This window comes from Misgurnus anguillicaudatus, chromosome 18 (genome assembly GCF_027580225.2).
Source record: "Misgurnus anguillicaudatus chromosome 18, ASM2758022v2, whole genome shotgun sequence".
NCBI classification, from domain to species: domain Eukaryota; kingdom Metazoa; phylum Chordata; class Actinopteri; order Cypriniformes; family Cobitidae; genus Misgurnus; species Misgurnus anguillicaudatus.
In genome coordinates this window covers 17,205,784-17,220,385 of record NC_073354.2, presented here as the reverse complement: position 1 = coordinate 17,220,385, position 14,602 = coordinate 17,205,784, and the positions used below count along the sequence as shown (strand labels likewise).

At 39.7% G+C, this 14,602-nt stretch overlaps 1 protein-coding gene across 4 annotated transcripts in view; it reads right to left on the bottom strand.

Moving 5' to 3' along the window:
• Positions 1-37: 37 nt before the first annotated feature.
• clocka (clock circadian regulator a) overlaps positions 38-14,602 on the bottom strand; it is a 73,903-nt gene continuing 59,338 nt past the window's right edge. For 2 of the 4 annotated variants that reach the window (XM_055185741.2, XM_055185742.2), the window contains 13 exons: positions 13,453-13,571; positions 13,052-13,134; positions 11,950-12,056; positions 11,686-11,833; positions 10,550-10,625; positions 8,451-8,595; positions 8,264-8,364; positions 5,684-5,764; positions 5,379-5,537; positions 4,748-5,005; positions 4,471-4,655; positions 3,573-3,846; positions 39-1,755 (listed from right to left, as the gene is read on the bottom strand). In XM_055185741.2, coding sequence (XP_055041716.2) covers positions 1,459-1,755; positions 3,573-3,846; positions 4,471-4,655; positions 4,748-5,005; positions 5,379-5,537; positions 5,684-5,764; positions 8,264-8,364; positions 8,451-8,595; positions 10,550-10,625; positions 11,686-11,833; positions 11,950-12,056; positions 13,052-13,134; positions 13,453-13,571 — 2,033 coding nt within the window. In that variant the 3' untranslated portion in view covers positions 39-1,458. Of the gene's footprint in view, positions 1,756-3,572; positions 3,847-4,470; positions 4,656-4,747; positions 5,006-5,378; positions 5,538-5,683; positions 5,765-8,263; positions 8,365-8,450; positions 8,596-10,549; positions 10,626-11,685; positions 11,834-11,949; positions 12,057-13,051; positions 13,135-13,452; positions 13,572-14,602 lie in introns of all 4 variants that reach the window. The other 2 variants (XM_055185743.2, XM_055185744.2) reach the window with 2 other exon arrangements.

Here is a 14,602-nt window from a genome sequence, read left to right as displayed (position 1 = left end):
GGGTCCATTAAAGTCAGAAAAATCCTGGAATGTTTTCCTCAAAAAACACAACTTCTTCTCGACTGAACAAAGAAAGACATCAACACCCCGGACGACATGGTGGTGAGCAAATTATCTGGATTTTTTTAAAGAAAATTGACTAATCCTTTAATAATTTTAAGTCATTTTTATACTCCTTAAAAAGTGTTTGAGGCCCCCGTTGAATGGAACCTGGGCCTTTATTTGACAAACACTGATCTAAAACATCATCTGTATATAGAAATGGATGTCATGAAAGGCTTTACTGCCATTCCATTAAAACCTGTAATGACTTATGCATAAATATGGACATTTTACAGTCAAAGCACCATTTTGATATCTTTGTCCAACAGTTTAAAATCCTAACCGTAGCCTTCTCTTTCCAAAGTATTTACAAACCTAGAGCATCTCTCTAAATGTAATATAACTATGTTTTTGCAATCGCTGTATAATTACTGTCTAACGTACTGCAAAATATCAAAGTCATCTGTTGTTTATATGAAGGTGATTTTTAAACCAACTGTGACACAAACCGTGGATCCAGCATTGCCTGCTCGGCAGACAGACACGCATACATACAAACGCATGTGCGCAAGCACATAGATACATACACACGTACGTACTCACCCCCATCATCCCACTGGAAAAAGGAAGTCTGTGAAGAGATCAGCCATTATGTGTATTACGTTTGCCTTTGAATATTAGAAAAATGTATATTCAAAGCTACAAATAACAGACTACGCTTTTCATCTCATGCATCATATAAAATATTAATTTCTCTTTCCTTTTGTCCATATATTTACACATTATTTTACAGGCGAACTGTACAATAAATGTTGAATCCACTCGACATTCTTAAAAATATTTTCTGACCCATAATTACTTCCACGAGTAAAATGTAAAAGGAAAGAGGAATTGAGGACAAACGAAGAAGAAATAGCTAGTTAGACAGATAGATGGAGGTGCTGTTTGTTCTGTAGGACTTCTTTGAAGTCTCGAAGCACAAGCTCCAAGTTTTTAACCAGAGCGTTCTGCATAAATAAACCTGTGAAAGGGGGGCGTACGACACGAAGGGGAACATGAAAGGCAGGCCCCTCTTCTTACTGTGGCGAAGGTAGAAGTGCAGATAGTTTGTGGCTTTAAGAAACCAAACCAAACACCACCGCTCCATCTCTTGCCAACCAGCCGAACGTTCGGCGACTTGTGGTCGGACCTCTTCCAGAATTCCATGCAAGCCGCCAAACAAAAAGGCTGGAGAGGGCGCGTTATGCCTTTCCACCTCCAAACAGTGGAAGGATATGAGGGTACATTACAAATACCATTTGTGTCATATCTCCAAATGCACTCCCTCAATCCACCGAATGCAAGCCCCCGGCCTTCAAGACTGCTCAGCAGAGGTTTGGTTGGTCTCCGCCATGCGATCGTCCGCTGCTGCTGCTGCTACTGAGGCGGCGCACTGGAACGGTCCGACATGCTGTCGGATCGATGAGCTGCCAGCTGCTGCTGCTGTTGATGATGTTGTTGTTGCAGTTGGTGCTGCTGTTGTTGCTGCTGTTGTTGCAGCTGCTGCTGCTGTTGTTGATGCTGCTGATGTAGCTGCTGCTGCTGCAGCTGTTGTTGCTGCTGCAGTTGCTGATGTTGTTGCGCTGCGGCTGCAAATGTGCCTTGCTGCTGCAGGGGAAAAGCTGCCTGGAGAATCAGCTGGGTGGACTGGTTACCGTGGATAAGTCGAGGACCCTACAGGAGCAAATGTTGCAAAATCATTGCATATTTTCTGTATAACACTGTCTTGAAAATAAATCTGTATGGATGCAAGAGTCATCACAACTGCTAATGCTGCGTTCACACCAGCCGCGGTAGAGGCGTTAAGCGCAAGTGATTTCAATGTTAAAATGTAAAGACGCGTTAATGCGCGTCTGGAGGTCTCGCGGCGCGAATGAGGCATTTACCGCGGCAAACGCAATTCAATCTAGTTCGCATTAATTGAGGGTTGCCGCGGGAACAAGCGAGTTAAAAAATTTGAACTTTGACGGAAAAACGCGCCACATTAACCAATCAGGAGCTTTCTCTAGTAGTGACGAGATTACAGGAAGCGAGCGGAGTCGCAGAAGCCCCTCATAGATATGTACACTAGATTGGAACGAATGCGTCAACTAGAGCCGCCATCTTGAAACAGGGGAGCCCTGCATCAGCGTCATTGTAGGCAATGGTGTAACGAAAAATAATATCGTCATGAATGAATTTTCTAGGTTTTTTTTTCGTTCCAACGGTCAGACATGTATTTAGCATTAAGTCCAGAAAAAAATTTAACTACAATGCATAGTGCTAGTAGGGCTAACATCCATACGCAGCACAAAAGTCCGGTATCGTCCATGAATTCGAAGTACAGGCGGAGATAGCAGCATTACCTAGCTACTTCCTATGGCAAGACCCCTGTTCCAAGATGGTGGCGGTTTTGACGCATGCTTAGAACCCCAAGGCGACATTTAGTGTACATATCTATGGAAGCCTAGCCTGGGTGCCAGCCGAATTTAGCCCCGCCCACAAAATTGTAGGCTGGGGAAGTTTGGTCTGGAGTCGCTCCGTTGTGGCGCTACTATGGTCGAACAAAAAATGTCGGACCAATCAAATTGTCAGAGAGGGCTTTATACGACGATGGACAGATGGTCAACAGTAACGTAATCCACCATGTTACCAAAGAGCGCTTGTGTTGAATCCATTTACAACAAAGACGGCTGTGGCTGGAGAATTCAAATATGAACATTCTGTCATTGAGTCTGTTCTAGAAGATATCGACAGCACATTGATTTCAAAAGAGGAACAGAGAAACGTGATAAATACATTTGTTGATCGGAAAGATGTTTTTGCCGTCCCTACTCAGGGTTTTGGTAAAAGTTTAATTTATCAGCTGACTCCGATGGTCGCTAAGATGGAGGAACACAATGAAAATGGCCAACTCGGCGTGTACGACAACGTGGATATAACTAACGTCGTTGCCAGCTCCTTTTCGGAAGCCCGTGGATGAAGTTCATCTAACTTACGAATGGTAAGAGACAGTCTGACTGTATGACTTAGTAAATAACTTACAATGTTGTGATATGAATGAAATGTTGTAAACATAGTAGGTGACGTTGTACGTTCGCCAACTCAGACTTAAGGGAGATTTATAGTCGTGCGTAAGTTCTATCCATAGCCTGTGCGTAGCTCTGCGTAGCCTGACGTGCACCTCGCAAAACAGCGCGTCAGATCTACGCGGACCGCAAGCGCTGTGATTTTTGTCCTCGGTCGGTTTAAACACCCTATACACAGTCCACAGCCCAACGGAGTGGTTTCAGACTCAAATTCTGACTAGAATTGAGTATGACAACGTCAGGCTAATGGAAGCTCCTTCCGTGACGCAAATGTCCACGTGAATGTCTCGATGACGAATTTCACGCGCGGCTCTCACGAGTAAACTCAAAATGTTCAAGCAGCAAACTAGACGTGGTAGACGCCTCAAACGCGGCTGGTGTGAACACACAGTAACAGGATACTCCTTGTACTCTAAACGATACCTGCAGAAATTGAGTTTGTTGCTGGACAAGTTGAGCTTGGGCCTGGCCTTGCTGTTGGGCCGTTCCCACAGCCGTCTGTGACTGCGTCTGGGCCTGCTGCTCCTGCGTCTGCGCAGACGGCTGCTGGGCGATGCTGATAGTTTGAGCCTGGCCCTGCTGTGGTGCAAACGCAGTCACCACTTGCCCCATGAACATGGTGGTAGGCACCATAACTGCACCGCATGCCATTGGACCGGTTACAAGCTTCGTGAGAAGCTGTGGAGCAGCCGGAAACCTGTGGGAAGTTTTAAAGCACCTGTTTGTAAGGCTTAAAGGGGACATTTCACAAGACATTTTTAAGATGTCAAATACATCTTTGGTGTCCCCAGTGTACGTATGTGCAGTTTTAACTCAAAATACCATATAGATCATTTATTATAACATGTTAAAATTGACACTTTGTAGGTGTGAGCAAAAATTTGCCATTTTTGGGTGTGTCCTGTTAAATGCAAATGAGCTGATCTCTGCACTAAATGGCAGTACTGTGGTTTGATAGTGCAGATTAAGGGGTGGTATTATCCCCTTCTTACATCACAAGAGCAGCCAAATTTCAATGACCTATTTTTTCACATGCTTGCAGAGAATGGTTTACAAAAACTAAAACTAAACTACATTTTTCTAGGTTGATAAAAGCACCGGGGACCCAATTTAGGCACTTAAACAAGGCAAAAGTCAGATTTTCATCATATGTCCCTGTTTAGTATCATAATATAATTATAAGATTAAGAGCATCAAAGTTTGATTTCACTCATTGACTTCAATCTTCGACATGACCTCATTCATTCAATATTAAAGATGCTCTTTACATTATATATGATTGTGGTGGTGTTTCACAGGCAGGGTCACATATGTATGGTACCTTATCTGCCGATCTTGTGCGAAAGTGGCGACAGTGCCACCACTGGGCGTGCTGTTCTGGGCCAAGCTTGTGGCGATCTGCACGACGTTGGCTTGGGCAGGCTGAGAGATCATCATGGTATTATATAAAGATGCAGGCAATGCTCCTTGAGGAGACTGCAGTGTGTGAGATGACCTCTGAGACTGCTGAGAGAAATGAGATTGATCATAGTCAAATTCACATTCATCCATATGTAACATATTCTGGTTTCAGTCGACTGATGTGTATACATGTCTACCTGTGTTAGTGTTGAGCTCTGATCTCTGATAAGGTTCTGCTGCTGTTGTTGTTGTGGTGGTGGTGCAGGTGCCTGTTGAGAATGCTGTGTGACGGTGTGTTGTGTCCCTGTGTGCGTGGACTGCAGACCACTTTGCAGGCTGCCTGCTGGCACCACTGCACCCTGCATGGAAAGAGCGCCCCCTGTCTGCACAGACGATCCCTGCGCCAACTGCACCGAGCCGAGGTTGATACCGCCTGCTCCTGGCTGCAAGAACATCTACATAGACACACAAGAGGGAGTCACTTTGAAGGACAATAGTAGCTTGTTTTTAGTATGATATTAATAATGATAACAATCTGACAGAGGAAATGTAGGCATTTTTGGACGGACAATGCAGGCATTAGATGGTGTTCCTGTAGCTCAGCTGGTAGAGCATTACATTAGCAGCACAAAAGGTTGTGGGTTCGCATATACTGATAAGAATGATAGAAAGGCAATTTTTGAATGACCCAAATATATTCATAGCTCACAAAATAAAAGCACGAGCTTAATTCTTTAATCTCTTAGTTTTAACGATCATCCAAACACTCAATACGTCTATGGACATCCATGCTGTTCTGCGTCTGGACATTAGGGGTTGCTCTCTCACCTGTAAGTTCTGTCCCTGCACCCTCTGCAGTTCTTCTTGTATTTGCCGTAGCTCGTCTTGTTGTCTCTGAATGTTGGCCTCGATCATGCGCGTGCGCTGCTCCAGCTGATCCTTAAGATGTTGCATCGCATCCATCTGCGTAGAAAATTGCAGCACCGGCTATAGAATATAATATTAATTTATTAGTAGACGGGGTAGAAATGCATTTGCCCTTTCTATAGCATAGACCTGAGCATTTGAAAGCCAGTGTTCACACATAAACCACCCTGTTCTCTTTTTTATGAAAAAGGTGATGGTTGAATTACCTGTACGTTAGGCTGAAGTTGCTGAGGTTGAGACACGAGGGATGTTGCCATCGTCTGTGCCGTGTTCTGAGAGCTCATAGACTGAAGAACGATAACACACAGCTTAATATTCACACAAATAATGTTTTTAAGTTTCTTAAAAGACATTATGTTCCAGGTTTGAACAGAAGCCATATAAACAACGAGGTTGAAAAGTTACATACACTATTAAAGGTAAGGTAAGGTAACTTTATTTGTACCCGAGGGTAGATTTTGGTTGCAGGTAAAAAGAATGGATTATTTACACAGATACACACACTTAGAGGCAACATTGACAAAAAACAGTGACATAACAATAATACGAGCGCTTCAGACAAGGATACAGATAAATAGATAAAAATATACATCATATTATTAATATCAGTTTCAGTAACTGATATACAAAAAAGGATGTATTTTAAAGATTACAGGAAACTATAAGAGTCAAAACTAGCAATAAATAAATACATAAAATACCTGAGGAAAGCTGTCATTTAATTTGGTTTTAATTTAAGTGCTATTTAACATTCTAATAGCTGAGGGAACAAAACTGCCTCTGTATCTTTTCGTTTTGCAAACAGGCATTTTATATCTGCGGCCTGATGGAAGAGGCTGAAATTCACCATATAGTGGGTGGGATCCATCCTCTAAGATCGTCCCAACTAGCTTCTGTAGCTGCCTACTGTGTAGGGATTCTAAATTCAGCTGTGTCTCTCCAATCAGCCTACTAGCCCACCTCACGATTTGGTTCAAGGAGTTCTTGTTTTTTAGAGGTAGGTTACTAGACCAAGACACCAGACTAAAAGAAATGACAGATTCAATAAAACAGCGGTAGAACATAGTGATCATCTTTCTATTAATATGGAAAGAGGACAGTATAGACGCTGATTTCCCTTTTTGTACACAGACTCACAATTTGCTTCAAAACTTAGTTTATCATCAATGATAGTCCCAAGATATTTGTATTTATTGACACAGTCCACTGTCTGACCCTTTATGCTGGTAGTTTCCTTAGCCCTGGGGAGTTTCCTAAAGTCTATACACATATTTTTTGTTTTAGAAATATTCATCTGTAGAAAAGACCCATCACACCAATCTACAAACTCCTGGACAACTGGACCATGACCTGTTTCATTTCCTTGTAGCAGACTTACGATGACAGAATCATCTGCATACTTTAAAATAAATCTGTCTTCCCTGCTGCTACGACACATGTTAGTATAAAGGATAAACAGAAGAGGAGACAGAACACAGCCCTGGGGGGACCCAGTAGAAGAGCATATCTGATAAGACAGTGCTCCATTGATTCGCACTCTTTGTGTTCTATTAGTTAAAAAATCTAAAACCCAACCAACAAGATTTTTACTAAGATCAAATTGCTGTACGAGTCTTTCTATTAAAATGTGTGGTTGAATTGTGTTAAAAGCAGATGAGAAATCTATAAATAAAAGCTGAGCATGAGTTCCCTTCCCTTCCAAATGTTTAAAAAGCATATTCATGAGAGTGACTGTGGCATCCTCAACACCTCTGTGTGGCCTATTAAATCACAAATGATTACACTAAACACTATTTGGTATTTCCCTTTTTTTCTCAACAAGATTCAGGTGAATTTTTTCATTTTTCTTTGTTTGTGCAAATCCTCAGTGACCTTAATAGTGTAGAACAGGGGTTTTCAAACTTTATGATAGCATTGACCCCCACACATATGATGAACCTTTAGCGAGGGTCCCATTTCCTAAAACTCATATACATAATTTTGTATAAAAGAACATTAAAACTGTGTTAGATTATAATATCACAGTTATTATTTAAGACAACAAATTGTTTACAAACTTAAATAATTGGCTACACAGTAGACTTTTACTATTTTTGATGTCTATATTCTCTTAAAGTTTTCTGGCAACCCCATTAGAACCTTCTGAGTAACCCCTGGAAGTCCCCAGACCCCAGTTTAAACACCCCTGGTGTAGAATCTAAGATATTTATTTAATCATTTTCAAACAATTTAAGGTTATAATGTGTTTTCAGACTTATATCATTTTTAAAGGGGTCATATTATGTGATTTTTTTAAAGGTGTAAAATAAATATTTGGTATCCCCAGAGTGTGTATGTGAAGTTTTAACTCAAAATACCCCACAGATAATTTATTATAGCATGTTTAAATTGCCACTTTGTAGGAGCAAAAGTGTGCCGGTTTTGGGTGTGTTGTTTAAAATGCAAATGAGCTGATGAAATTCAAACACTGATCGCAATGATGGTGGTTTGTTGTAATTGAAACTCAATTGTGCTGTCAAATATTTTCTTTCTCTCTTTCTCTATCCACTAAATGGCAGTGCCATGGTTGGACAGTGCAGATTAGGGGAGGCAGTATTATTGTAATTCGCCTTGCTACCTACCTCACAAAACAGGCAAAATCTGAACGAAAATCTGTTACTGGATTGATCTTTTTCATATTTTCTAGGTTGATAGAAGCACTTGGGACCCAATTATAACACTTAAACATGGAAAAAGTCAGATTATCACGCTATGACCCCTTTAAAGTAATAATGACACATGCTAACCTGACTGCTAATGGAGGACCTCCGCTGTGATGTCATCTCAATGGCTGAGACTGATTGGCGGGGAGGTGTGATATGGTCCGTTTGTGGTTTTGTCTGTGTGGCTAAAAAGAGAAACATGCATATTAATCAGACTATAATATTACGTTTAAACATTACCACTGCCGTTATCTTGGTATGTAATACGTACACGTGGGGTCGGAGACGGCTGTGTGTGAGGAGGACTTGCGAGAGCTCCTTGAGGAGGCGGAGGGTGTGCGGCTGTGATCGAAGCGCTCCAGCGCCTCCTTCAGGCTGGAGGTGTTCAACTGAGACTCAGAGCCGGAGTCTTGGGACTGAAACGGAGTAAAACATGGTAATTAAAGAAATGCTTTATGTTAAGCTCAAATCATTAGCCTTGCTGGCAAACTAATCATCACAGTAAATAAATTTTAAACTTGACAAAATGTTGATTGAATTAATTATAAATAGGGTTTTAGTGCATAATTAATTTACTAAAAAATACAAGCTAGACTCTGTAGGCTTCAACCATCTAACATGTTGGCCTAATTAATATTGACCTATAACACATACAGGTGCTGGTCATATAATTAGAATATCATCAAAAAGTTGATTTATTTTACTAATTCCATTTAATAAGTGAAACTTGTATATTATATTCATTCCTTACACACAGACTGATATATTTCAAATGTTTATTTCTTTTATTTTAAAGATTATAACTGACAACTAAAAAAATTCAGTATATCAGAAAATTAGAATATTACTTGAGACCAATACAAAGAAAGAATTTTTAGAAATCTTGGCCAACTGAAAAGTATTAACAGTAAAAATATGAGTATGTACAGCACTCAATAAAGCAATAAGCCCCAAGAAGCAGTGGGTTACCAGTGCATTTTATAACAGCTAAGGAGCATTTGTTAGGCACAACATGATGCCCTGATTTCCAAATGAAATGCAAAATTTACTTTCATCAAAGAACATAATTTTGGACCACTCAGCAGCAGTCCAGAAGCGAGATGCTTCTGATTGAGTCTGTCTGTTCAAGAGTGGCTTGATACAAGAAATGCGACAGCTGAAACCCATGTCTTGCATACGTTTGTGCGTAGTGGTTCTTGGAGCAGTGACTCCAGCTGCAGTCCACTCTTTCTGAATCTCCCCCATATTTTAAAATGGGTTTTGTTTATCAATCCTCTCCAGGGTGCGGTTATCTCTACTGCATGTACACTTTTTTTCTACCACATCTTTTCCTTCCCTTCGCCTCTCTTTTAATGTGCTTTGACACAGAGCTCTGTGAACAGCCAGCCTCTTTTGCAAAGACCTTTTGTCTTGCCCTCATTGTGCAAGGTGTCAATGGTCATCTTTTGGACAACTGTCAAGTCAGCAGTCTTCCCCATGATTGTGTAGCCTACAGAACTAGACTGAGAGACCATTTAGATGCCTTTGCAGGTGTTTTGAGTTAATCAGCTAATAAGAGTGTGGCACCAAGTGTCTTCAAAATTGAACCTTTTCACAATATTCTAATTCTCTGAGATACTGAATTTGGGATTTTCCTTAGTTGTCAGTTATAATCATCAAAATGAAAAGAAATAAACATTTGAAATATATCGGTCTGTGTGTAATGATTGATTATATATACAAGTTTCACTTATTGAATAGAATTAGTGAAATAAATCAACTTTTTGAAGATATTCTAATAATAAGACTAGCACCTATATATCTTACAGGTCAATATTAATTAGGCAAACATGTTAGATGGTTAAAGCCTACACATTATACATTGTAAATAGCAAGTAGAGAAACAGATTAAAATCGTCTAGTCAATTTGTTGAATGCTATTTTACATATTTGCCCATTACATTTGTTACATGACTTTAAAGGTGCAGTGTGTACATTTTAGCGGCATCTAGTGGTGAGGTTGTGAATTGCAACCAATGGCTCAGTCCACTGCTCACCCCTGGCATTTGAAACACATAGAGAAGCTACTATAGCCACCACCAGACAAATAGGTCATCATCGGAGACAACTTAGTAAAAAAATTTGTCCTTTAAGGGCTTCTGTAGAAACATGGCGGCCCAAAATGGCGGCTTCCATGTAAGGGGACCCTCTGTGTATGTAGATAAAAACGTCTCATTCTAAGTTAATAAACACATAACGGTTCATTAAGAAAGCTCTTAATACACCTTTGAAAATATAGTTTTGTATATTATATTGCATTTCTGTCGAGAGATCCTTCTAAAAATTACACACTGCTCCTTTAAATTCAGAACCAGATTAGTTTCGTCTCACCTTGTCTGCCGAGATTTCAGGAGGCGACTCCTCAATGCCCAGTTCTCGCCGCTGTTCAGCTCTCACTTCAGCATAACTGACACACAACACATTCAATAATTATTTACTTGTTGTGAAATAGAAAAACTAAAGCAATACTAGAGCTGGTGAGAAAAATTGTCAGCGATGGAGCGGCATTTACTACACAGAGCCGCATTTCACCAAGAAGCTAGGCAAAATCCCGTTCATAATCGTGGAAGATCATCTTTGATTATGAACGTGATTTTGCCTAGCTTCTTGGTGAAATACGGCTCTGTGTAGTAAATGCCGCTCCATCTGAAAGCAGGTGATGGCAATTAACTACTAATCACCAAACCGGTTTTACTCATGAAACACGCATGAGAATCGCAAGCAATTTTTGCCCAGCTCTAAGAAATACTATAAAAATAAACAAAAACACTTCAAACTAAGCACAATACAAGTTCCTATTGACAAGTAATTTGTGTGGCTGAAAGACAACCATCAAGACAAAGTTAAATACTTTATAGAGTGTTTGTTACACACATTTTGTAACATGTATTTACTATAGTAATAACAATAAATTATGTATAATTACACGCAACTAACGATGAACCAAACCCTCATCCTAACCCTATAGTAAGTACATATGGGGGCGGTTTTAGGACACGGCTTATCTTAATCACAGAATAAAATGTATGTTTAAGTTGCCTTAATTTAAAACACTTGTACTGACATATCTTACAATATATCAATTCCTTTGTTTTGTCTCAAGATGCATACCAGTATTGTTTGTTTTGTAAAAACTACTTAAATATCCTATTATAACTAAGGCCTATTCCGGGATTAATCTAAACCCTGACAGAGAAACCACCCATTGTTCATTAATATTACTCAGTATTTAAATGCATAATTACACTGCAATCAGGACATTTAATACAATAAAGTGTAACCAAAATATGCACATAAATTAAATAAAATTATAGTTATACATATGCATAGTTATATGGGACTGTTATTTGAGATTTCACAAGGTGCAGGGCAACTCTGAGTGACGCTTGTTGTTTTAATCTATTTTGTTTGTGTCTTGCATGTACAGTAGTTGACCAAGCGTTTGCTGCGCATGCTTAAAGTCTTACCTGACCACAGTGTGTGTGCAGACGATAAACTCGGGCCGTGAGTTCCACTGGTGGTAGGTGATGTAGTAATGCGTCTGTAGCCAGATCCACTGCTGACCTTTGGTTAGAAATCGATAATAGCACGACTTTCCCTTACCGTACTGCATTACTGCAGAGAAAGACAGTACAAAAGAGACATCTTACACAGAGTCAACATGATTTCAGAGACAAGAAATCATAAATCATGCTTTAACATTGGGAGAGACAGAGCAGAGTTCAACTTACGTTGTTCATGGCATTTGGCCAGGGTCTCCAGGTCATCCACATGATAGTAGTCATACCCAGACGTACCCAGAACTTCAAAGGGCAGGTAACCTATGATGGGAGGCGCCCTGCAGAACATAGTACATGCCACTTCATATCAAATCTATACCCATATATAGCATCAACACTGAGTGACTGCTAGCAATTATGTACCCAGTATTGGGGTAGATTCACAAATCAAATGTCACAGATAGATTTGAACAGAATCGGTTGGCTAAACTTAAGATGACAAATGATAATGTGGAAAATATAATTTACGGCAAAATCAAGCAGCTGTGCCTATTCAACAAAATTCCTGCTATAAAACAAATATAAGAACATGACAGCGCCAGCAACCATTTCTCTAAAATAAACTCAATAAATATGGCCTAATGGTTAGAAAAATTGGCTTGTAGCTCCAAGGTTGCTGGTTTGAGTCTCACGACCTGCGGTGATCTTTAGCAAGTCACGTTTCCCCCAATTCATCTGCTTTGGTTGCGTGTATGTTCACGACTTGCCCTGCTCACTGGGATGTGTTAAATCCAGGTCACATTTCGAAAAAATTATGTGAATTTTACATCACTTTTCACTTTAATTTAACTTTTCAAAGCAAAAGGGGGCAAAGCAATTTACAGAGAACACAGCTTCATGTCATTTTCGATTTAAATGTTTTTGAGCCTGTGGTTTTGATGAGACACTCTGAATGAACTACACTGTGCTATAACAAAGTGTAACATTGTCCCACCACAGGGTCTTCTGACTCATGTACTACAAACACGACCCTTAAAAAAACCTGAACTTAGACTGCAGGCTGTGTTGTGACCGACAGGCTTACACAGCCAGAAGTGCAGGACTTATTGAAAACAAGTATTGTAAAGTGATGACTGGTAAATGGAAAAGTTATAAAATAGAAAGTTGTCACTGTGACCCTGTTTATTAAAGCAACAGTTCAGCAAAATATGAAAATTAATAATTTACTCACTTTTACACCTAACCAAAACTAATTATTCCAGAAAAAGGAATGAATTAGAAACAGGAAGTTGTGTGTGCGTAAGCTCATTTGAACACTCAATAAAGTTTGTACCTGTGGTCCAAGAACAGGAATTTCCATTCTAAACTGTGTCTGGAGGTAAACTCCTCATTGGACTCCTCCACAGTACACATTTCCTGCAGAACAAAGGTTACAACATAACCTTTCATACAGCACCTACAGTACAGGCACTTCCACAATACGAAAACAAAGTCGCAAGTGACCTACTTCTCACACAGAGACTGTTTTGCATGCCGGTCATTTATCTATGTCTCCAAAACAAAGCGAATTCTTGTACAAACATGTACTGTGTCTATCATCTCTCTCACACATGTACAGTACTGTACAACCAGTGTCATGATGAACATTTACACACTGTCACTGTCTTTCGGGTAAATAATAAGAGTCTCAGAGGACCAATGAGAAGATGCCAAGTAAGCGTTGGCTCAACCTACCTTGATAAACTGAGGTTTGGCTAACCTCACAGTTGCAATGAAACACACTCTGTCTTCGAAAGCGGGTCTCAGCGATCGCTGGATCACTCCCTCAAAGCCGTTACGCGTCGAGTTAGGCACTGCGGATAACAAAAGACAAATCGATCCTTCAGGAAATCTTCAAAAATCGATCTGACACAAGCCGTTTTGGTCTGCCACTAGGTGGCAGCACTTGCAAAGAAATTATGCTTTTAAAATAATTTGAATGTTACTTATATTGGTGCTGTACAGCATTATTCATAATACATAATGTTTCTAAGTAGATTCACAGAAAAGATATGATTAAAATTTCCAATTAGTAACTTTCTGCAGGCACATCCTTTAATATGCATCACTATGCAAAACATTCGTGCACATTAAAAAAATGCCTTGTTGCACTTATATTTTTAAGTTTAATCAACTTGAATTTACAATTAATTTAAAGGAACAGTATGTAAAAAATGTATATCAATTAATCATAAAATGGCCCTGATATGTCACTAGACATTAAGAAATCATTTTCATTTCAAACACTTATATCACTGACAACAGTGGTCTGGTCAGGATATTGTCATTTAAAAAGTGGAGTTGCAGCCCTCAACAGATGTTTATGTTGTCAAGTTGTGTATTGGCCACCAGTTGTGTGATTGCAGTACCAGTTTTAACCAAAGTTTTGTGATTGCAATATCAGTTTTGGCCACAATCCTACATACTGTTCCTTAAACTTTATTGACTAGTGAGGAGTTGATATAAATTATAAAAAATAATGCGCTTATGTTATTTAGGAAAGTTGCAATTAATTGTTAATTCAAAAAAAATAAATTTAAGTGCAACAAGGATTTTCTAACAGTGTAGATTGACTTCTGGGGCGGGACTATCTGTTTACAAGCTTAAAAGGCATATTTGGGGGTGTTTGGTAACAATTTTGCAATTTGGTGGCACTGTTGGCACAGACATTACTCCACCTTGAACTGCAAAATACCAACGCTCCTGCACTTGAAATCTGGGTCAAAAGCCTGTTTCTCTGCCACATGAGTTTTTCCCAATACTTCCTATTTAAATAATGGCCCTCGCTCCATCTACTCGACAAAAAAGCTAAGCAATCAGACATTTGGCTGGGTAATTTAATAAA